This window comes from Castor canadensis, chromosome 7 (assembly GCF_047511655.1).
Source record: "Castor canadensis chromosome 7, mCasCan1.hap1v2, whole genome shotgun sequence".
In the NCBI taxonomy this organism is placed as follows: Eukaryota; Metazoa; Chordata; class Mammalia; order Rodentia; family Castoridae; genus Castor; species Castor canadensis.
The window spans coordinates 139,685,957-139,709,746 of NC_133392.1; the positions used below are offsets into that span (position 1 = coordinate 139,685,957).

Consider the following 23,790-nt stretch of genomic DNA (forward strand, 5'->3'; position numbering starts at 1 on the left):
GCCCTCCTCCCTGCTTCATGCAGCCTCATAAATTCCCTTAAGGCGACGGGTGAGATTCCTTCATCGCTCCTTATTACCTCCTTCCATTAAAGTCGATAATCTCTCACAATCACTCACAACAAATGTCACTGAGACTGTTGGAGGGGGAGGGACAGAGGGAAGGAACAGGGGGCGGTTCTCTTTGCATCTTCCTGGTACTACCCCTGGGGACAAGTGGGCTCCTCTTATCTTTTGTCTCTAGGGTGACAAAACTCAAGATATATGGGTGGAAAGGAGGGGTTGAGATTGGGTGGACTGTGGACTTCCCATACAGGGTTGGCCCCCTTCTGGCAAGAGAGCCTTCAAAAAAGTACTTCCTGAGCCATGCCACCCTCGTTGCAAAGCTGCCCCCTGCTGGCTTCTCTGACCAGACCCATCAGATTAACCTACTTGTTTTGGCTGTGGTGGTGTGTCCCCAGTCTGCCCACCTTCCTGGTGGCAACATGCCCAGGCCGCAAATCACCTGATCAGAGCCCTGAGCCATGGGCATCTCCCTGGGTACTGCCTTAGCCATGTGGGCTCAGGCCCCACCCAACTGTTACTGGGCACAGTGCCAGGATGGGGAAGGGGCAGGTCTGTGCATCTCCATGGCTTCTACATAAACAGATGCAACATGGGGGCGCCCCTGGCACAGGGAAAGGCACTGATGGGAATAGATAGTCTCAGGAAAACATGGAACTCACTGCACACGTGTAGCATCCCCGTGCCTAGGGACATGCAACATCACAGCATTTACACCAGCGTATGCACCAACCGTGCCACACTGCAGCATACCTATGTGGCTCCTACATAAGAATTACCCACAGCACACATGTGGCACCTGTGAGCCCGTATACATATAGCATCCCTAAGGCACAGGAAGGAGCAACATGCATTCTGAACCCAAGCACATGTTAACGCACTGTGCACTTGCATGCTGGAGCCAGGCAACGTCTCAATGTACACGTAGGGCACCTGTATGCATATGCAAAGTTCAGTGCACATGAGTGGCAACTGCATGAACAGGGGACATGTAATAGGCAATGCACATGAGGGGCGGAGAGCAAATGCTTCAGCCTCCAGAGTCAGGGAGACCCTGGCTGTGCAAGCTGCCTCTGGTCTGGAGTATTGCTGAAGGGGCGTCGCGGATCGCTTCACTCTGCGGTCCAGGAGGCCACCGGCGGGGCGGGGGCTTACCCAGGGCTTCTCCCGCGCCGGCGCCTGGGGCCCAGGGCGGGGAGGGGGAGGGAGCGCTTGGCTCGGCTGGCACAGCTCCCCCTTTAACAGGAGGCGGCGCGCGTCGCCCCCGCCCCCCCGCCCCTTCTCCCGCGGCTCCTCGCGCCCGGCCCGGCGCGCGCCCCCTCCCGGGCCTGGCCCGCGCAGGCGCCGCGTCCCGCCTCGGCCGTCACTCGGCCCGGCGCGCGCTGCGGGCAGCGGCCGGAGCGGCCAGAGGAATCCGGTTCGGTGGCGGCGGCGGCAGCGTTCGGAGACCGAGGAGGATGCGGCACCGGCATTCAGAGCTTGGGGCTGCGGTCGCTCGCGCATAGGAGGCGGCGCGAGGCGCGGGCGGTGCTCAGGGCGGGAGAGTTGGGGGGGGGGGGCGGCGCGGCGAGGAGGCGGCGGCGGCGGCAGGAGCCCGCGCCCGGCCCGGCGCCCGCCCGCCCGCCTGCCCCGCGCTGCCCCGCGGCGCCTTTTCTGCCCCCGCCGCTCCGCGGAGCGGGAGCCTCGGCCCTCGGCGCGGCTGCAGAGGGCTGCCCTGCGCCTGGCTTGGCCCCCGCCTTAGGGATGGCAAACTTGCACCCCGTGGCCGCCTCCGCAAGCGCCGGCCCCCGCTCCTGCTGCTGACGGCGCCCAGGTGAGTGTTTGGCCCCAGACCCTGACCTGCACTGAACCCTAGCGGCGCGGTCCCGAGTTTCCGCACCAGCCCGCACTCGGGGCGCTCTCCGAGCCTATCTCTGCTGGATTCTCCCCCAGCCCGAACTGAGTCCGTTCAGCGCTCACCCACCCCGGTCTTTTTGGGAACTCCCAAGCCTGGGGCCGAGGCCCCCTTCGTCTCTGGTGAGTCCCTTTTCTGTCCCCTTCTCCAGACTGGACCGACCCCCTTACTATGTTAAAGTCCCCTACCTTTAGAATCCTGACCCAGACCATCCACACATCACAGTCCTTCCCTGTCTCGGCTCGGATCCCGGTAGTGCAACGCACTGTCTCCCCCCTCCTCCCCAGTCTTGATTTAGAGCCCCTCTCTCCAACCTGCAGCTCGACTCTCTCCCTCCCTTCCCCGTCTCCCCTCTTAGTCTGGGTGTAGGACCCTACTCCTCTCCTCCCAGTTCATCTGTGCCCAAAGTCGTTCCTGTTCCCATCCTTGTCGTTACTGCCCTCCCCAGCGTCTGTACCCCGACCATGCTTCCCCTCTATTTCTGCTCTAAGTGCCCCTTCCCCCATATCTGCCCAGAGTTCCGCCTTCCCTCGCCAATCTCCGCTGCAAGTCCCCTCCCCCCCAGCCTGGAATTGGGGCCGTGTCCCCCACATCTTCTCCAAGACCCTCTCCCTCCGGCCGAGACCTCCACTGGTCCCTCATCCCTGACTGCCGGGTTCATCTTTGGTCGGATCTCCCATCCTTCTCCCACCACTGGGCATAGAGCCCGCGACAGACGCATCCTCCCGCAGCCCCCGGGGCCGGCATGATTTGGTGGTGGTGGTGGGGTGCAGGCTGTGAAGTTGGCGGGCACTCCCGCAGTCGGCTTGGTCTGAGGGCACAGCCGCGGGAAGTCCTCCGCGCCACCGCCGGTGCAGATCCGGCGACCGGTCTGTTGCCCGCGGGGGGAGGGGCGCCAGGGCCGAGAGATGCCGCCCGCCTGCCTGCCTTGCCAGCTGCCTGCCAGGCCCCTGGGTGTCCTCTGGCGCCCCCTGCCCGCAGCCCGGGACCCGCTGCCCCTTTTCGTGGGCAATCCCGGGTTTCCGCAGCCCCAGCGTTAGCGGTGGCTGCGGGACTGGCGCTGGGAAGTCCCTGGGGAGATGAGGTTGGTAGGTGAGGCCGGGTGCCCCCTCGTGCTAGCGGTGACCAAACACTCCTGATTGTCAGGCTACATATTTTGGGGGTGGAAGGAATTGGGTGGGAGGGAGGGTTAATCCCAGCAGCAAGTCAGAAGCCTTTGAGTATCAGGCACAGATCGGCTGGATTGGCTCTGGCTTCAGGACCGTGTGGTTGGTCTTGTTTGGGGTTGGGCAGGTGTCCCTAGGGACACTCCCCACAGGGCAGTTCCAAAGTAGGCTGTCTGGCTTGGGCATTGAGTAGGCTGTTGGGGAATCCACCTGACCTGGGGACAGAGCAGGCACCCAAAGGATTGTCTCCTATGCTGCCATAGTGGTGGGGGTCATTGTGGACACTGCACAGGGTATGCACGGGTGATGATGACAGGGAAATGAGAGACCAAGATTGGCAGAAGGGCTCTTCTCCTCTTCTTCTCTGCCCTCTCCCCATCCTCCTCTCTCCTTCTGCCCTCTCCCCACTGCTCTTCAAAAAGGGAGTGTGTGTCAGTGGTGGGCATTTCTGTAGCACAAAGGTAGGTCCCAGCAGATCTCTTCTCCCCTCCCTCCCTCCCAGTCTCTGATATTGAAGCTGAGTAAGTAGTTAGGAACTTTGCTTTTGACCTAGGTTCAAAAGCTGTGTGACCTGGGCAAGCTACTTAATCTTTCTGAGCCTCAGTTGACCCTCTATAAAATGGGTCAGTTATGGCTGCCTCATATAGTTGGTTGGGAGAATGAAATTTGATTTTTCATATAGGGTATCTGGCACCTATCAGTGTTCAATAATGATAGGTATGTTATGCTATTTCTTTTCAAAGCCAAGGTCAGAGTCCCGCTCCACTCCACTCCTAATGCAAAACAGGTTCTAGTCTCTTCACTCCAACCTGCAGGGTAATAAAGACAGAAAATATCTTCAGCCCTCCCCCCTGCAAGGGTACTGGTAACCTGTGCTTATTAGTTCCTTCCTCCCCCTCACTGGTTCTGCAACATCTCACTGGACCTCTCTAGGATCAACTCTGGCCATAGGGGCAATTATGAACTCCAGGCCAAGGGCCCTGAGATCTAAGTTCAAATGGATAGGTTGGGGAAGTGGAATCAGTACAATGTCCCCAAAGGCAGGCTGTGGGTTAGGGGTAGCCCCTGGGGAAAATCAGTCACTCTGAGGCACAGAGGAGTGCCTTTACCTGACCCCAGGAGATCAGACACCATCAGGAACTTTCAATGGCCGTTAGCAGCTGCAGGTGAGATAGTGAGTGACCTGGCTTGAGTTTGGAGAAACCTGGCTTTGGCGTGAGTGGCTCGGTGAGGGCGGGTAGGGAGAAGGAGGGGGCGCCAACCCGTGACATTCTGCTCTACTGGAAGTCCACTGGGTAGTGTGGTTGGATCTGGGTCCCATCTGGGAGTGGCAGCCTCCCAGCCACCCGCCCGCTGGGGCAGCCCTGACATTGGGGAACAAAAGCTTTCGGTTCCTGTAGCAACGGCGGCTCCAGCTGCTGCAAAGTTCCGGGGAGGCGGGTGGAGGGCGGCTGAGTCACCGCCCCCTCCCCTGCCGCCCTCGCGGCCCCGCCCCCGGGGGCCAGCGACTGCCCCTGGTCCCTCTCGGGTCTGCTGGCCTTTTTCTCCTTAGGGAGGTGCGGGAGGCCTCCGTAGACCCCTCTATCGACAGAAGGACCCCTAGTGTCGCGGAGCGACTGTCCCTGCCAGGCAGAAGGGGAAGGCCGCACCGGGTGGGGGAAGTGTCGCCCGCTCCCCTCGGTCCCGCCCCCCAGCTCGGGAGGCTGGATCGAGGATGCGCACCTCCCTGGGTGCCAGAGCTCGGGGAGAGGAGTCCCTGAGCATCCTGGCCCCGGCTTGGCACATGGATAGGGGATCCGGAGGCCTCGAGTGGGGGTCCCCGCCTGCGTGGCTGCCCGGGCTCCTGCCCCGCAGCAAGCACCCGGGAGGCGGAGGATGAGTGACAGGCGGGCGAATTGGAGCTGCCAGGTGGATAAACGCGACGGATGTGCGCGTCTCCGCGCCCTCCCCGACTCGCTGCCCCTCCGCAGCCCGCGGCCGGGGCTCCAGCCCCCTGCAGCCCAGGGTCCCTGTCACAGCTGGTCTAGCAGACTGGAGTCAATCCTGGGGATCCCCAGGCCTGGCCCCGCCCTGAGTTGCCCCTCCTCCGCCGCTCTAAGCCCCCAACTCTAGTCTTGTCATGGCCTTTCCAGCTGGGGAAAAAGCCTTGAGTTCATTTTTCGGTGCAGAAGAGGACCCAGAGGCTGGGCAGGCCTGCGGGGTCTGCAAGGAAGGGGACCCGAGTGTACATGGGCAGAGTGGGATTCCTGGGTGTGCTGGGGGCCTCCAGCTAAGGACAGAGTCCCTGAGACCCACGTCAGCCCAGAGAGGTCTTGAGGGAGGAAGCCTTTTGATCCTCCTCTGACCCAGGAAGTTCTTCCTCACAACCGACCTCAGTGTTTCTCCTGACTTCCTCTTGTGCATTGGAAGGGTTTGTGGTCTTCTGGGCTTGGAGGTGGCCAGCCTCCCAGAGGTTCAGAGGCAATGACCTGGACCTCAGCACGAAAGAAAGGAGGCTTTGTGAGGTTCTGGGGAGGGAAGAAAGATCAGAAAGTGAACTAGTCAGAGTTGGTGGTGGGCCAGGCTTTGTGCTGGGAACTCTGTGGGAGGCCCGGTAAGAGGGCAGAATGCTGTTTTGAGGGTAGGAATGATGGTTTCCATTCCACAGAGGGGCAAATTGAGACTCAAGGTGGTTACTCATGGCTAATAACCACTTGAGCTGCCTGTGAGGCAAGGATCCTTCTAAGTCCCCTTCCAGGGGGTGGCTCAGGGAGAGGACTTTGGGTCAGTGCTCCTAGGAGGGCAGGCTCTGGTCACACACACCAGGGAGGTGATTAATAATTAAATAACACGCAGCTTCATGTGGGTCCTTGCCTTATTTTGAGGAGTGGGAAGTGACACAAAAGGTCTTATTTTACAGCAGGAACTACGAAGGCTGTACAGGCACAGGGTGAAATCCCTGGAGGGGTGCAAAGGAGTCTGGAGGAGATGGAGTGGGCTTGGGCTGAGTTTACAGGTGGCTTAATTCTGGAGAAGCCAGGCCTTGGCTCTGAACAGTGTGGACCTAGTGTTTCTTGATGGGATGGGAATAGCAGGGGGCCAGGAGGTGGAGCCAAGGGTCCCAGCTTCAGTAACACAAGAGAAGGGGTAATGGGGTAGGATCACACCTGACACTTAGCTGGCATGTGCTGAGCCTCACGGCCAAACACCTGCGTGTGTGCCTTCACACTTGGGAGTACACATGCATCTCTGTGTGTGTGCACCCCTGCGTGCATGTGAGATCACAGTTCTGTGGTTTTCATCAGTCAGTGTGCATATCTGTGTGTACATGTGTGTCTGTTCATATGCAGAACACCTGTGAGTGCCTGCCTATACACACACCTGTGCTTGCACACTTTTGTGTATGTGTCTCAGGGCACAAGGATGTTCAAGCCCACTTCTGTTGAGGTATGTTGGGGAGGGGAGGTTCCCTGCTGTGCTGTAAGTGGGGGAGGGGAGGCCAGTTATAATGAGCCCCCACCTCCCCTCTGCTGCTGCAGCCATGGCCTGAATTTTGCAGCCTGCTTAAAAATAATTGGGGGCAGCGGGGGGATTGGATGTCACTCATCATCAGCTGCTGGCTTCGCTGGTGCTGCAGCAGGCTGGGCGGGCTGAACAGTTTGGGACAGGCATGATGTGAGGTAGAGAAGGCCAGGGATCTGGTCCCTTTTTCAGCCTCAGACCAGGGTGATGGTGGCAAGACAAAGCCTGTCCTGGTTCCAGTGGTCTTTATGGGAAGGTGGGGGAGCTCCTCCTGAGTGAATGGGGCTGCCTGGCACTGTCCTCCCTCCCCATCCCTTTGGTCCCACTCCCTGTGTGGCTGGGGCGGGGCAGTGCTTGTTTGTGACTGGGCCCTGAGGTGCAGCATGTGGGGATGTGGGATTTGGAGCTCTGCTGCAGCAGGGTTTGTAGCGTTGAGTTTCTAATTCCTGTCCCCCTCCTCCTTCTATTTGGAACAGCCAAGGGGAAATCTGTCCCCTGGGAGCAGCTGTGTCTTGGGAAAATCTAGCCACACCTGTGAGCTAGCCTATGTTTGCAATTCAGTTCCCAGATCGAATAGCTTGTCCATTTGGCCTGGATCCTGAGCTGCAAGCAAAGGAAAGGAGCAAGAGGCTCCTGGCGGGAGAGAGAGAATCGGGGGCTGGGGCTGAGGTCCCAAATTCAGTCCATTACGCCACTCTCCTGTGATCTTGAGCAGGTCGCCTCCCTTCCCTGAGCCTCATCTTTTCTTCTCTATGTGGAATTGCTGGGCTCTCTGGGCCCATGCAAGGCTGTGAACTGTGCTGCAGCAGGGAGGAGGGGGCCATGTGGGTCATTCCTGGGGGTAGGACTGGAAGTAGCGCTGATCCAGACCACATGCCAGGCCCTGGGAAGTGGGGTAGGGCTGGGTGCCTGAGGGGAATGGCTCCATCCTGGCCTGGCAGGGAGAATGGTGCCTGTAAGCCCTGTGACCTGACTGCCCTGTTAGGGTGGGGCTTCTGTCCTAGGTATCCCCCTGCCTGGAGTATATTCACATCTGCTGGGAGCTCAGCTTAGTGTAGCACTTTGGGGGAAAGTAGAAGTCATCTAACTCTGGTCCCCACTCTTCTGAGCTGAGCCCTGGGGAAAGAGCAAAGCAAAGAGCAAAGCATTTTGCAGAGGTCATGGTGGGGGTAGCAGGCTCTGTGCTAGGCCTTGGAGGCTCATCCTGTGGGGGAGATGGTAGAAGAAGAGGGACTGAGAGAGGAATGACTGCACCCATTCTGCAGATGAGGACATAGGCTCAGGAGGCTCATCCAGCCAGCAGGTGGCATCATCTTGTTGCCCAGCGCCTCTCTGACTTGTTCCAGCTAGGGAATCCACAACAGTGATACTCAAGACGTTCGCCCTGGCCATGCCCTCCCTCCTTTGGGCACAATCCCTGGCACACTGGCTGTGACTTCACCCCTTTCTCTTGTGCTCAGTGAGGCAAGTGAGTGAGAATGACATTGTTCCGGGAATAACTGAATTGCTTTGATTTATAGAAAAGCAAATCGTTGTCAAACATCACTATTTGACAATTACTGCTGGATTACCCATGACACTCCTCACAGCTGATCACGACACAGTGTGACTGAGAGCAACAGTTATGGAGAATAAAGGTGGGGTGGGGGGTGGCTGGGTTTGAATCTGAACATCTGGCTCAGATGCCTGTGGTTGATGGGCTGAATAGGAGAAACCATGGAATGATAGTGACAAAAACTCAAGCCTGTGGAAATTAAGGACTCACAAGATTCCAAGCACTCTCCTGAGCCCTTTCCTTCACTTATCTCATTTTGCCCTTGTAGGAAACCTGTGAGATAGGTGCTGTCATCACTCCATTTTACAGGTAAGGAGATAGGCTCAGAGAGGTTAAGTGCCTTGTCTGAGATCGCACAGGTGGACCTGAGGTACCTGAAAGCACATGGTTTGCACCACAGCCTAACTATCTGCAGCTGGTCATTGGAACTTCAGAGAGCTTGCTGTCTGTGCCAGGGCCTGCTGACTTCTGTCTCTCTCTACAGGGCAAGGGACATAGGATGACCCCAGCCTGTCCCCTCTTACTGTCTGTGATTCTGTCCCTGCACCTGGCCACCGCCTTCGACCCTGCCCCCAGCGCCTGCTCCGCCCTGGCCTCGGGCGTGCTGTACGGGGCATTCTCGCTGCAGGACCTCTTTCCTACCATCGCCTCGGGCTGCTCCTGGACCCTGGAGAACCCTGACCCCACCAAGTACTCCCTCTACCTGCGCTTCAATCGCCAGGAGCAGGTGTGCACCCACTTTGCCCCCCGCCTGCTGCCCCTGGACCACTATCTGGTCAACTTTACCTGTCTGCGGCCTAGTCCTGAGGAGGCGGTGGCCCAGGCAGAGTCTGAGGCGGGGCGGCCAGAGGAGGAGGAGGAGGCGGCAGCAGGGTTGGAGCTGTGTGGTGGCTCAGGCCCCTTTACCTTCCTGCACTTCGACAAGAACTTTGTGCAGCTGTGCCTGTCTGCTGAGCCTTCAGAGGCCCCGCGCCTGCTGGCACCTGCTGCCCTAGCCTTCCGCTTTGTGGAAGTCTTGCTCATCAACAACAACAACTCCAGCCAGTTCACCTGTGGTGTGCTCTGCCGCTGGAGTGAGGAGTGTGGCCGTGCTGCAGGCAGGGCCTGTGGCTTTGCCCAGCCAGGCTGCAGCTGCCCTGGGGAGGCAGGGGCTGGCCCTGCCACCACCACACCTCCGGGCCCTCCTGCTTCCCACACCCTGTCCAATGCCCTGGTGCCTGGGGGCCCAGCCCCACCTGCTGAGGCCGATTTGCACTCGGGGAGCAGCAATGACCTGTTCACCACCGAGATGAGATATGGTGAGTCTGAGTAGTGCTCAGGTGGGGTGGGGTGCCTAGGGGGCTGATGATGTCTACTGGTGTCCCTCCTGGCAGATGGTGGGCCATTCATGGAGTCATTCATGGGTGTTACCTGAATGGTTTGGGCTTGAATCTCACTCTGGAAGAGTGTGTGGGGCAGTGGAGAGACAGAGAATAAGGTAGAGACCATGGAGGGGAATCCAAGCTGGGCAGCGGGGGTATGGGGGAAGGAGGGCCTTCCTAAAGGGAGAGGAGCAGAAACAGAGACCTGCAGGACAAGTGGGAGTGACATGAGCCACAGGAGGGCATTCCAGGCAGATGGAGCAGCTTGCACAAAGGCCCAAAGCTGGGAGTGGCTGTGGCAGGCTCTGGCACTGCCAGTTGACAAGTTTGCCTGGAGGCTGGAGTAGGCAGGGAGTAGAGATGTGCTCCTGCCTACATGGGTCAACGATTTTTGGCAGTGCCCCAGGGTCGGGGCAGAAGGAGGCGAGGAAGAGTGTGCTTGGGTGAAGAGGCCTGAGCTCTGAAGTTGCCTTGGAGGGCCTGGCTGGCTCTGTTCCCAGTGTCCCATCTTCCCCCACCCCCACTGGGCCCATGTCTTCTGGGACTGAGGCTGCCAGCTGCTGGAGCTTCCTGCTGACTGGGCAAAAGCTCTGTGAGTCCTTGCGCCTGCCTGCTCCCACTCCCACCCCAGCTCCATAGCCATGGCCACCTTCCACTGACCCGCTTTCTGCAACTTTCAGGCCCCAGCCCTCCAGCTGGACCCTGGTCTGTGCTGGGCTAAGGACTGGTCCAGAGAACCAGCAAGGAATAGGTGCCAAGAATGGGGGTAGAAGGGAGGCAGGTCTAGGAGCTAGTAGCTATAAGGGGAGACTCCTCCCCTCTCTGGGCCCTCAGTTTCCCCATTTGTATAACAAGTGCTGCCTACTGTTGAGAGAGAGAATGGAGAATACAGTCAGAAGGCCATCTGGGTTCACTGAGTATTTACAAGGGACAAGAGGCTCACGTAAGCTTCTGGGAGGATTAAAGGGAGGAGCCTCTTCCTGTCCCTGCCTTTGGAGCATAGAGCCCTGAAACTGGGCACTGTTTTCTTGACTGTTATCTTGAATGACAAGGGGATCAGTTTCTTTATCTGTGAAATGGGGAGATGCCCTTGAACTAGTTAGAAGGGGATAGGTATAATGGCCTCTCCCAGTGCTTTGGTGGGGGGCCCTTCTTGGCTGCCCCCATGAGACATCTGGCATCATGCCCATCCACAGTGAGTGTCCAGTGGCCTTGCTATGGCCCCTCTCTCAGGCCAGCTTGGCCTCTAACAGCGGTCGATGAAGCCGTCCGAATGACAGCCAGACTGTGGGCAGGTTACGGGCCCTGGAGGCTGGCCTGGGATTTAGTGCCTGCAGGAAGGAATTGAATTTTGCTTCTTTGTCGAACATCAGCGGAGAGTGCCAGGCGTATTTCAGGAGGTTTATGGCTCTTCCTGCGTGGCTGCCTCTGCCTGTCACTTTGTGGGGGCCTCTCCCATTCTGCTCAGCTGAGAGTGGGTTCTTTTGTGTGGCTTTTCCTCTGGTCCATCGGCCCAATGGTCTGCAGTGGATGGAGCAAGGCTCTGCCCTCATGGACGGGCATCGGCTGGGCAGGCTGCCATGTGGAGCACAGAGCCAGGAGCAGCCAGCTGGGCTTGGTTGAAGCCGGAAGCAGGAGTTGTTTGGTAGCCGGGCAGTCTTCAGGAGTCAGAGAGAGCCAGTGATGGGAAGGGCACCATCATCAGAGCCTCTGCAGGGACATTCTGGGACTGGAGACGGATGGGGATTGGATGGCTAATTGTTCTTAGGCAAAGGCCTGGAGTCATCTCTAAGCAGGGAGCCCTGAGCTGGAGCTCCCAGCTGTTCCCAAGCCTGACCTCTGCTCCTGCCCCTTGTCCTACTTGGCACATGTCCATGTGGTTGCTCTGCAGGAGATCCCCTGTGGGGAGTTGGCATGGGAGATATGGCATCAGGTGGCATAAGTGAGCTCACATGACACACCAGTACCCAGAGCTGGCTGGCATAGCCCTTTCCTCTCCCCTTGCTGGCAGGAGGCTCTTCTGCTCTGTCACCTCCTTCCTCCTGCCCAACCTTTTTGATTCGAGAGACAGTGTGCACATGACTCAGTGTGTTCCGTGCATCAGGGTGCTGCAGGTCAGAGGCATCATCAGAGCCTCAAGCATTATGTGCGTGGTGGGAGCACTACCTTCATCAAGTCCTTGGATCCTCTTCTTTCCCCTTGCATGCCTCGCTCTGGGCTGCAGGAGAATGGGCTGCTCATGGAGTTCTAGATAGAGAGCAAGGTTTGTGAGGTTGGTGGTGAGCAGAAAAGAGACACTTGTCCCAGCTCCTCTGCTGGATACTGGGGCAGGGAAGCTGGTTTCACCTTCTCTGGGACATCCTTGAGTGATATCAGCAGCAAGATCAACCAGGGTAGGCTTGGGTTGGTACTGGAAGAGCAAGGAGGCTGGGGTCTGTGGGGCAGTGACCGAGTGGGGTGCCTTGGCCTGCCTCAGAGCTGAGTGCATTTGACAAGAGGGTACAGGCGCCTGTTAATTTCACGCAAACTGCCTTTGATAGATCTCTTGTTATTTTTGGTGAGTTGAGCCATAAATTTGTGCCATCTTGCTGCCGCAATCTGTTAAGTGTGGGGAAAGGAAGAAAAGGAAGGCAGGCAGGAAGGAGCTTGTGGAGGGCTGGCACAGAGGCCGGCTGAGGCCAGGGCTGGGAGGCGGGTGGTGGCTGAGGTAGCGCCTGCTACAGAGCCCAGCGTTTGAAGGCTGGTCCCAGCCTACAGCTCCTGCCCACTGACTCTCCAGTCCTAAGGAGGCATGGCCCATGGGGATAACTGTGCTGAGCGACACTTGAGAAGAGGAGTCCCCACATGCCACTCCTCCCTCTGCCAAATATCCCACATACCTTCGGGGTGCTGTCCTACCTTGGCTGGATGCTATCTGGGCTGGATGCTATCTGGACTCCATTCCATTCCATTCTTTTTTTTTTGGGGGGGTTACTGGGGTTTGAAGTTAGAGCCTTGTGCTTGCTAGGCAGGTGCTCTACCACTTGAGCCACACCCCCAGCCCTTTTTTGCTTCAGTTATTTTTCAGGTAGTGTCTTGTGTTTTTGTCCAGACCATCCTCAGACCACCATCCTCCTAACTACAGCTTCCCTTGAAGCTTTGATAACAATTGAGAGCCACCATGCTCAGCTTATTTATTGAGATGAGGTCTTGCTAACATTTTTTCCCTGGCTCGCCTCCAACTGTGATCTTCCGATCTTTGTCTCCCAAGTAGCTTGGTTCACAGTGTGAGTTGCCTCAATTGGCCAAATAATTTTTTGGGGGGAGGGAGTGGTAATGGAGTTTGAACTCAGGGCCTTGTGCTTTCGGTAAGCACTCTACCTTGAACCACACCATCATCCCTTTTTTAAAATTTTTTGGACAAGGTGTCACCATATAACCCAGGCTGACCTTGAATTCGAAGTCCTTCTGCCTCCTGAGTGCTGGGATTGCAGGCATAGGCTACCACACCCAGCTGGGTTCCATTCTTGAGATATTGCCATCAGGGGAGCCTAGACACTCCCAGAAGACAAGAATGGTTTCAGAGCTCATTCTCCCTCTGCTGTTATGTGACTTGGACAAGGTGCTTCCTGTCTTGGGGCCTTAGGATCTGCAGTTCATCGTGCATCACTTCCCTAATCCAGTGCCTGAGACCGCCAGCTCTGCCAAAGTTCCTCAGCCTGATAGTCAAGCCCCTTCCTGGCCCTGGCTGCCATGGTCTCTTCAGCCTTACCTCTAGTGTTCTCCTCCCTTCTCAACTGATGCCTCTCACTGTCCCTAAGGCACCATGCTCGCTGGCTTCCTTGTCTTTGCTTGGGCCATCCCCCTCACCTGGAATGGCCTTTGCCCTTGGTTATCTGTAATCTTCCCCTTCTTTTAAGCCACATACACACATGCGCTCCATCCTTGTCCCATGTAGGAAGGGCCTCTGACCTGCCCAACCTTGTCCTGAGAGTGACCTGGTTCCTCTTGTCACTCAGGCCCTGCCTGGTCTGGGGGGCAGGAAGTGGGGTACTTGCCTGTCTGGGGCTCTGGCACACTCTCAGGCAGGTATACTCTCAGGGTAGGATGGGGGAGGATACCTAGCACACAGTGGCAGTGATGTTTCCTGAAGGTCCTGTCAGCCCAGGTATGTGCTTTTGGAAGGTCCTGTGCTGTATCCCAGGATAGGGAGTGGGACTCAGGCTCCCCTGGCCCCTCACCTCCCAGCAGGGACTGAGTTCTAGCCAATCTCTTATGAGCTTGTGTCAGGCCTTGGGCTGGCTCTGGGTGAGGAAGATTGGAGGGGAGTGAGCCACCCTTTCTGCCCTCCAGTGCAGTGAGCAACCACTGGTCGTCATTGCCCAGCCCTGACCCCATACTCACTAGCCATGTGACTGTGACAAGTTGCTTCCCTGGCATTTCATCACCTGTAACATGGGGATAGTTTGTGTGTGTGTGTGTGTGTGTGTGTGTGTGTGTGTGTGTGTGTGTGTGAGTGAGAGAGAGAGAGAGCGCGCGCACTATTCCACTGAGTAATGGGGGAACATAGGTAAGTGCTTAGCGCAGTGCCTGGCCACTGCAGCTCATTTGCGCATTACCACAGATTGGGTAAGTTTTAAAGAAAAGAGGTTTATTTTGGCTCATGGTTTTGTTCCAAGGTCAAGGTCCTGAATCTGGTGATGGCAGAGTCCCTAGGCGGTACAGGATATCACATGGCATATGTGTGTGTACATATGTCTCCTTCACCTCTCTCATCACTAAACAAAGGTTTCACAAAACCCCACCGCTAAACACGTCTCTACTCTCTTAATACCTCACGATGGGGATTAAATTTCAACACATGAATCCTTAGGGCACACACTGAAACCCCATTCAAACCACAACACTGCTTTGTGCTATGATAGGTCCCTAGTAAATAGTTGCTGTGTTGTCGTAATTTAGTGCATTAGGTATGACTGCCTGTGCTGGGTCTCAAGGGGGAAGATGGAGGGAGATCGAGGGGTTGGAAGGCAGACTCAAGAAGGTGATCCTGAGTTGGGTTTTGAGGACTGAATAGGAATTCACTAGCCTGTGAAATTTCTTCTTAAATTGAATTGCCTTTTAAATTTAATATATTAAAGAGATTTCATATCGTAAATGGAAAGAGTATCGCTTATCTGAAATAGAAGATAACCAAAGAAACAACCACAGTGAAAACAAAGCAATGTTATTAAATTCTAACTTGCTGCCCATCCCCGCCTCTCCATTTGTTAGAAAGAGAAGTCTGCATGGCGGTGGGGGGATGTGTGAAAGCCTAGAGTTGCACGGAGACTGTCTTTCATGCATTTGGAAAAACAATTCTGAAGTTATTGGGAAGGAGGTGGGCACATACCCAACTAGCCAGACAAACTGGCAAGTCGTCATCCTAATTAAAACAGATCCAGAAAGGGGCATCTTTCCCAGTTCATAGCACTTTCTTGAGCTGCTCAAGCCACCTCACCCTGCTCTTTGGAAAAGCCTTGGGAAGGGTTTTGGCAGCAAAGGGAACAGCCTGTGCAAGGGCAGGGAGTGCGAAACATCTGGGGTAGGAGCTGTAAGGAGACAAGCTGCTGGCTTGGCATCCCTGGAGGTGGGAGATGGAGCCAGGGCTCTGCCTGCATCCCGAGACACTGGGACCTCATCCTGTTGGCCAGTGGCTTGCAACAGTGGGAAATGGGACATTGTGGAGGAGGCAGACTGAGTCAGAGATGGTCCCTGTTCTCCAGGAGCTTCTGGCCACATGGGGAGGTGACAGTGGCCTAGCCGGCACAGGTGGAAGGCTGGGCCAGTCAGGTCAGTCAGCAGCTGGGGAAAGAAGAATCCTTGGAGGAGGGCCTGGCATTCTGGCTGGGTGTCTGGTGTCATAGGGACACTCAGTTGCAGGGTAGAGCCTGGAATTTTCAAAAGCCATGATGAACCGTGGGGCACAGAAACAGTGCCAAAGCTGGGGAGCTGTGGAGAGACACAACAGAACCATGTTTCAAGGGGGCCAGTTGACGCCCACTCAGAGCTCTGGGGCCAGCCTCAGGGAGGGTGCAGAGAGCCCTGGGAAGGGAGGACTGCTTTGTAAATCGCAGAGCTCTGTCCCCGTGGAAGTGATGATTACTGTAGTTATTTTTAACACATTCAGACATGGGAGGCTGAGAGGGCTGAACTGTGTTGAGTTTGGGGAGCACAGCATAGCAAGTAGCCGCAGTCTTGCTCAAGTGGCAAATAGTCTGAGTTGAGGGTGGCTCCTGTTGGTTGGGATGGAGGAAGCCCCAGGAAGATCTGGACCATATTTTCTTGTCTGCAGCCTGGCTGCACAGAGCCTAGGCCCTTTTTGCCAGAGGGCACTAGACACTGAGACCCTCCCTCTGGGTCATGGGGTGGGGAGTTGGAGAGTGTGCCCAGGATACTGACAGCTGTAGCAGGAAGTGATCTGGGGACTAGGTCACACAAGCAGGGGCAGAATACACGAACACCTGTGTGGTGAGCCTAGGAAGGCTTCCTAGATAAGGTGTCATTTGACGTGTAGAAGATTGAGATTGGAGGGAAGGGCGTTTTGAGAGGAAGGAACTGTATTAGCGGATACCTGAAGGGATAATGAGAAGGAGGTGACAGTCTGCTTTTTATTGTCCTCCAGGTAGTTCACATCTTGTTTCATTTAATTCTCACCACTGACCTATGTGGTAGGGAGATGTTATCCTTACTTTCAGATTCTTTCACAGAAGTGAAAGAATCTGAAGCTCAGAGAAGTGTGATGATTTGCCCAAGGGCATGCAGCAAGACAGCAGAGCTGGGGCTCAAACCCACATCTGTCTGGCTCTGGAATTTGTGCCCTTCCATATGGCCTTGCAGCATGAGCCGGAGGGGGAAAACAAGACTGGATGGGTCAGCAGGCGCTGGAGGTTTATACTGCTGTAGCAGCAGGGAGAGATGAATCCCAGAGATAGCTTTGGAGGCTGCAGAGGAGATCCAGGCTCATACCGAGGTAGGGAAACCAATGTACAATGGACCAGTTAGAGTGTGTGCACCTCTAGGAACAGAGGTGAGGCCCATGAACTCTGGTGGGTTCTGCGAGTGACTGGGGCCCCATGGGCATTAGGGAAGAGGAATCCAAGGAGGTTGCAGTTGGTCTGTGTTTTGCTCATCAGAGCCAGTGCAGGACAATGGAGAAAGCAGGGCTTCAGAGTCAGGTAGGCCTTGCTTTGAGTCTTTCCTCAACTTCTCTCCAGTGGGAACCCTTGGAGCCTTGTTCCTCACTAGTGAAGTGGGTGAACTGACCCTAATGAGGGCTGAGTGAGGTGCTGGGGAGTGCTCGGTCACTGGTGCCTAGAGCTGTGTGATACAAGTACCTTATTCGAAAAAAAGAGGTCACCAGGTGGTTGAGTGGGGATGCATGCCACAGCAGCCCGTGGGAAAGCTGATGGGTTGCAGGTCTTTAAGCTCTGATGCTTGTCTTGCTGGGCAGGGCACTCAGGGGCTCTGGGTGCTCACACCCCTCCAGGCTCTCCTTTGTCCTCTTGGATGCTGTCTGCCTCAGTTTCCCCATGGATCTGCCCTGTTCTGGGCCCAGTGCTGGCTGAGGCCTGTGCATATGTGTTGAGTCAGTGTTCCTGGCAGGACATGTCACCTGGTCTTATTTGTCTTCTTCCCCTGACTTTCCTGTGTGTGTGTGTGTGTGTGTGTGTGTGTGTGTGTGTGTGAGAGAGAGAGAGAGAGAGAGAGAGAGAGAGAGAGAGAGAGGGGTGGGGTGCTGCATGGAGAGGAGCGCAGTCAGTCCTAGGCCCTGGTGTGCCACCATGGGCTTGTTACTTCCCCTTTCTGGCCCAGCTCAGGAGGCTGAGAGAGGGACTCAAAAGCTGGGCTTGGGACATATTCCAATTTCAAATACCCTTGGGTATTGTGGGGCAGGCCAGCAAAATGGTTGGTGAGTAGTTAGAGGACTTGGAGTCCACAGGGCAGTGTGAGTCCACGAGCAGGTCAGGTGGTCTCTGACATGTCCTTGTGTGATGAGCTTACTACATGCCAGGCTGTGGGGTGGGGGTACTGTCTAGACCTAAAAATGGGCATGTTGCCTAACAGGATCTGGACAACAGGCTAAGCCACACTTGGTTCAAGTTGCACAGTGTCTCCAGAGTGCTTGCTGATAATCAGGCATTGGGCTTGAGAGTGGTCCTGGTGGAGATATGGAAGCTTGTCTTGGAGCCTCTTAGTGCTCCCACAATGAAGGCTGGCATAGTCTGAAGTTGGTGCTGCCAGGTGGAGCTGAGACCTTGCAAGGGACTGTTTCTGGCAATCCCTGTGGGGGCAGCCAGGAGTATGGCTTTCACTTATTGATCTTTTTCTGGGCAGGCACTATTCACAGAGGTCAGGGAGATGACACTCGCTGTCCCTCAAAGGGCTGGAGGTGGTGAGAGGGGACATTTAAGATAGTTGGAAAATGGAACTATTTGTGATGAAAGGGACATAGAAGAGGGTGAAGCCAGCTCTGCCTGGAGAGTGGACTATAAGGAAGGCTTCCAAGGTGAGAGGTCATTTGAGAAGTGTTTGAAGGTTGAGTAGGAGTTTTCTAGGCAAAGACAGTGAGCAAACAGGTAGAGGTTTGAGAAGAGGTGATCCTGTTCTGGATAGGCTAAGTTTGAAGGACAGAGAGTTGCTAAGGAGGGCATGGAGCAGTGGAGTATGGGAGAAGTAGGGACTGGACATAATACCTGAGAGCTTTGGGTCAGCAGGAGTTCATTAAGTCTTGGGGTACATGTGCAGTGAGAACAGGTCAAAGTGTGAATGCCTACTGTGGGAAGCAGTGGGAAAGCAGACCAGCCAAGGGGACTGGGACGGAGTAGTTCCTGGGGAGGGTTGGGAGGGAGCCAGAGAGTCAGGGAGGACACTCTTTAAAGGCAGGAAGGATCAACGAGGCCAACCATGGCTGAGGATCCAGCAAATGAGGCCTGTGAAGTATCCCAAGATTTAGCAGCAAGGAGGATGTTGATGGCTTTGTCAAGAATGGTTTCAGCAGAAAGATGTGGGCAGCAGCCAGACTGCAGTAGATCAACAGGGGAGGTGACATTTCAGCCAGGAAAAGAGTGGCAGGTGAGCAAGTAGAGTGACAGCTGGGGAGCACTTGGTACTGCCTAGGGCAGCAGGTGGAGGTATAAGGAGGTCCCCCTAGAATGGAGCTGGCCTGGGTTAGTCATGGACTGCCACAAGGAGAGGATGTGGAGGAAAGAGGGGGGGCATGGATGGAGAAGCAGAGGATAGTGTGCAGGACCAGGCCATGGATGGCCTTATAGAAGAAGCAAAGCTGGGAGGTAGAGAGAGGCAGCAGGAAGTCTGGCTGTACGTCATTCTAGCTCTGCCTTCTCTATGAAGGAGGTCATGACTGGTAGTGGGGAGCTGGGCTTCAGGAGAGAGGACCAGGTCCAGTGTGTGTGACCATGGAGGCCATCAAAGAAGGAACAGAACCTAGCAGGGCTGCTGAGAAACCTTGGGCTCCCTGACGTTCAGATGTGGAGCCCTAAACCTGTCACAGTGCCAATTGGCTTAGCTGCAGATTCTTCAGCAGCCTGGAAGTAGGCGTGGAGAAGATGACTAGTCACAAGGCTCCAGGCTGGGGATGGCTGAGCGGGTGTGGCAGAAGGGCTGGGTAAGGAGACTGAAGAACTGCTGTCATGACCTGATACCTCCTCTATGGTCTGGAAGAAGCAGGATCCACGTAAAGCCAGGAGGACCACTGGAAGAGGCATGGGGGCTATAGGTGGCCAGGCTGGTGTGAGATTGTGAGAGAAGGTTGTAACATCAGATTGTTGCTGTCTTCTTAGCACTTACTATGGGTCAAGCATGGTGTGAGGGGCTCTGCAGCTTCTTTGAGGGGGACTATGTCAGTCTTTCAGGCAGGGTTAGTATGAGTACTGTTTCCAGAGGGGAAGGCAGGGTCAGAGAGGGAAGAGACTTGCCCAAAACCACACAGCTGGTCAGCGTCCACTCCCCAGTGTCCATGCCTCAGTTGAAATCCAGAGTTGTTTTTCTGGGGTCCAGGATTCAGAAGTGGTGGAGAAGTATCAAGGATAGAGTGACTCAGGCCTGAGGACTGGTGACTAAGGAAAGGCCCTGGAGTTGACAAGACTGGCAGCTGAGTTGGGGGCTGTTCAGAGCTTCCCCCATTCCCCCATTACAGTGGGTTTGCTTAGGGTGGCCACTTCACCAGTCTAGTCAGGAAGGGGTTTTTCTCAGGTGCAGAGTCTGGACTGGGCAGCAGGGGGGCAGGAGGAACACAGCCCTTTGAGATGCCTTTTGGGTGCTGACCCAACTTTTAGACATAGGAGAAAGATAGGACTGTGGGAGAACAGTACTTTCTGGTCTGGGGACAGCACAGGCTGAGCCCTGTCCACAAATGCTCTTCCAGACCCACCTGCTCAGTGGCCCTTACATGGGCGGGGCCTCCCCTCCCTGGATTCCTGTCTGTCCCTCACCCCTAAAACCTAGTCTGAGAGCGCATTAGTCAGCTTTCATTACTATAACAGCTACCTGAGATGGTCAGCTTCTAAAGAGGTTTTATTTCTCTCACAGTTCTGGAGGTTTCAGTCCATGGTCAGTTGGCCCTGTTGCTTTTGGGCCTATGGGAGTGCGTAGTGGAGGAATTCCATTTGCCTCATACCAGGAATGAAAAAGAGGGGAAGAAGAAGGGACATGAGTCCCATAATCCCCTTCAATGACACATCCCCCAACAATCAGAAGACCTCCCACTAAGCCCTGTTTCTTAAAGCTTCTACCATCTCCTGGTAACCCAAATTGAGGACCAAGCCTTTAATACACAGGCCTTTGGAAACCATTCCATATCCAAACTACAGCAGAGGGGGAGGGCTAGAGGAACCCCTGACTGTGCAGCAGGGCAGGCTGGGGAGGATGGTCTCCAGGGCTGATGGAACGGTCAAGGCCTAGACCAGACACATCTATCTGGCAGGCAAGAGGCCTCCCGGGGCACCTGCTGCTCTCCTGGCCATGGGAGGAGGGCCTGCTAGTTGTAGGTCCCTACCCTAGCCCCTTGGTCTCAGAGGAGTGACATTCTGACCTGTGCCTCCACATCACAGTCCAGTACTGCTTGGGGGTGGGGGGGCAGAAATGCCCTGCATCCAGCCCCAGGCCCAGCATAAGTTGTATCTCAGAAGCAGGTATGGAGTGGGAAGTTGGCTGTTCTGTCAGCCCCATAGTCAGTCCTATGAGGGGGAAATGCTGAGTTTCAGGCTCAGAAAGCTGTGTTCTCCCTCTCTGGTCCTGTTTCCCCATTTCTTCTGAGGGTGATGATGAAAGGGTACAGATGTGTGCAGGACTTGACCCAGACACCTCCCCAGAGCTCATTAACATAGGCAGCCACTTCCCTCTAATTTCCCCTAACTGGCTGAGGCAAGAGGTAGAAAAGGTGGTTGTGAGGCTGTGGGTGAGTCCTGTGTGGCCTTCTGAGCCTCAGTTTCCTTATCTGTAAAATGGTGGTGGGGACAGGGGGCAGGACAAGATGCTCTTTCTGCATCGCCTGCAGTTGCTTTCAGGCCCTGAGGCTGAGGACCAGCAAGGCTGCCCTCTCTGTGCCACTGTGGCAGGACTGAGCTGGCTTTTACTGAGCCCCTGCCACCACCTCCGTGTTCCAGGTGAGGAGCCGGAAGAGGAACCGAAGGTGAAAACCCAGTGGCCAAGGTCTGCAGATGAGCCTGGGCTATACATGGCGCAGACAGGTAACTCGGGCCACCTCCCTTCTTCTGTGGCGGAGCCCGACTGTGTGGCGTGTGTGCTTGGTGTGTGCCGTCTGTGTCTATGTCCTGGAGCTCAGTTGTCTCTGCCACATAAGGCCTGTGGGCAGGGCTGGACTGCGTCCCAGTGAGCCTGCCACTTGGGGTTAGGGTAGGAGGGTCCCTCTGATGCCTGCCCCCATCTTGCTGGTGCCTCCCTAGCCCCATGAAACAGAATGCCTGGGAGGTGTCTCCTGCTGCCGACGCTGTCCCTCTCTCGTAGGCGACCCGGCAGCTGAGGAGTGGTCCCCGTGGAGCGTGTGTTCCCTGACGTGTGGGCAGGGTCTGCAGGTGCGGACCCGCTCCTGCGTGTCCTCCCCTTATGGGACCCTGTGCAGCGGGCCCCTGCGGGAGACCCGGCCCTGCAACAATTCAGCCACCTGCCCAGGTAGGCCTGTCCTCCTCCCTGTCCCTTCTGCTGACAGGGTTAAGTCCTGCCTGGGACTTGGGCACACAAATCTTTCAAAACTGCTTGGTTCATTCAACAAACTTGCCTGTCTCCCACACTATGTCTAGCCCCATGCACTATGCTAGCCTAGTGCAGACTGGGGACACAGATGAACCTGGCCACACCACTGGGTTCCACTCTGGGCACCTCACTGCTCTGATGCCTACTTCCTGGTCATCAAGGCTCATCTTTACCTGCATGGTCTCACCTTTGTGTTCCCCCAGCCCTGGCCTCACCAGCACCTCTGGCACTGTTATACCTACTGTTCCACTTATTCTTGTCTTGTTCCCTAACCCCCACCTTGGTTAAATAGTTCAACCTGTCCTTCAGGATCTAAGATGAATGAATGCCTTTTATTTGAAAACAAAGCCTCCCTGACCACATCCTTCCTGCCCCCCATTCTCACTCCCCTAGACCCTTAGACTTTCCTTAGTTAAGCCTGTAGTTGTTGAGGAAATGCATGCCTGGGACAGGTGGTGACCATGAAGGGTAGGGCAACGTCAGCCAGTCCCACTCCTTATTCCTGGTGTGGGTGAAGTGCTAGGTATGAATTTAGAGTAGGCTAACCTGGGGAGGGCTCTTGGTATCTGGGGTTGTGGCAGGAGCTTGCAGAGGGCTGGGGTAAAGGTGTGTTCCATCGTGTGAGATCGTTGTGTTGGTGTCAACGTACAGGTTCATGTCTATTTGTGTGTCCATACTCTTGGGGTTGGGAGGGGCACTTCTGTTGCCCCTGGCCTGTCATATTGGATTCAGGTTCTGGGTCTGGGGATGGGAAAATAGGGGTGGGCATGGATCTTGGATTTTCCTGTGCCCTCAAGGGAGAAGGACTCCTGGTTCCCCTCCTGGGTTGATCCTACTGCCCCTGTCCACAGGGTCTGTCCTGTGTGAGTTGGGACCGAAAGCCTGTGCCTTCTACATTCCTTCAAAGGGTGGAGTCCTGGGGTCAAAGATCTCCCTGGCCACAGAACCCAGGGCAGAGCCAATAAGGAGCGGTCACAGAGTTGTGGAGCTCCTGATTGGTGGGTGGATGGGGCAGGCGATGGTAGTGGGCGGGGCCAAGGTGCCGCCCAGCCACCGGCCACGTGCTTCCTTGCAGTGCACGGCGTGTGGGAGGAGTGGGGGTCCTGGAGCCTGTGCTCCCGCAGCTGCGGGCGGGGGTCCCGGAGCCGGATGCGGACCTGCGTGCCCCCCCAGCACGGCGGCAAGGCCTGCGAGGGTCCCGAGCTGCAGACTAAGCTCTGCAGTATGGCCGCCTGCCCGGGTCAGTAGCGCCAGGGGGCTTCTAGGCAGGCGCTGCCCAGCTGGGTGGGGGGGTGGGGAAACCCAAGGGAGGCAGTCAGGTCCAGTGCCCTGCCCCTGAGGGGCCCATGAACTTTGACCAAGCATGGGGAGACTGGAGATATATGCCATCAGTGTGGGAGGTGAGTCCCAGCCCTGACTTGGGGTTGGCATACTGTAACCCCAACAGAAGGGGGCTGTGTGCTGGTGTCCCTACCTCCAAGCCCTGGGCTACACTTGTTGTTAATAGCACTTTGGTACCTATGACCAGCTAGACTGTGAGAGGATACAAAGCTGGACTTAAGTGTGGACAAAGATCAGAAGGCAGCCTGTATCCTCACCCAGAGGAGAGTTCACCACTCTGTGCTGAATGGAGTGGTGTCCTGTGTTCCTGGAGTTGGTGACAGACAGGCAGGCTGAGGCCCAGGCACCACCTGCTCATTCCAGCCCATTCCAGTGGGTCTGGCCTGGCACAGGTCTGAGTGCCTAGCAGGTTCTGTGATCTCTCTGTGGTATTCTGCCCTTGCAGTCTACCCACGTTCTGCTCAACAGCCACCCCTGCTTGTGTCTCCCATGCAGTGGAAGGCCAGTGGCTAGAATGGGGTCCCTGGGGCCCATGCTCATCGTCCTGTGCCAATGGGACCCAGCAGCGCAGCCGGAAGTGCAGTGTGGCAGGTCCAGCCTGGGCTACGTGCACAGGCGCCCTCACTGACACCCGCGAGTGCAGCAACCTTGAGTGTCCTG

The 23,790-nt window shown here is 56.2% G+C and overlaps 1 protein-coding gene across 11 annotated transcripts in view; it reads left to right on the forward strand.

The window, feature by feature from the left end:
- Positions 1-1,686: 1,686 nt before the first annotated feature.
- Positions 1,687-23,790, forward strand: part of Adgrb2 (adhesion G protein-coupled receptor B2) — a 36,420-nt gene continuing 14,316 nt past the window's right edge. For 2 of the 11 annotated variants that reach the window (XM_074080716.1, XM_074080720.1), the window contains exons 1-7: positions 1,688-1,873; positions 1,993-2,076; positions 8,661-9,474; positions 21,183-21,266; positions 21,544-21,708; positions 22,865-23,029; positions 23,626-23,790. In XM_074080716.1, coding sequence (XP_073936817.1) covers positions 8,676-9,474; positions 21,183-21,266; positions 21,544-21,708; positions 22,865-23,029; positions 23,626-23,790 — 1,378 coding nt within the window. In that variant the 5' untranslated portion in view covers positions 1,688-1,873; positions 1,993-2,076; positions 8,661-8,675. Of the gene's footprint in view, positions 1,874-1,992; positions 2,077-8,444; positions 8,486-8,660; positions 9,475-21,182; positions 21,267-21,543; positions 21,709-22,864; positions 23,030-23,625 lie in introns of all 11 variants that reach the window. The other 9 variants (XM_074080721.1, XM_074080723.1, XM_074080722.1 and 6 more) reach the window with 7 other exon arrangements.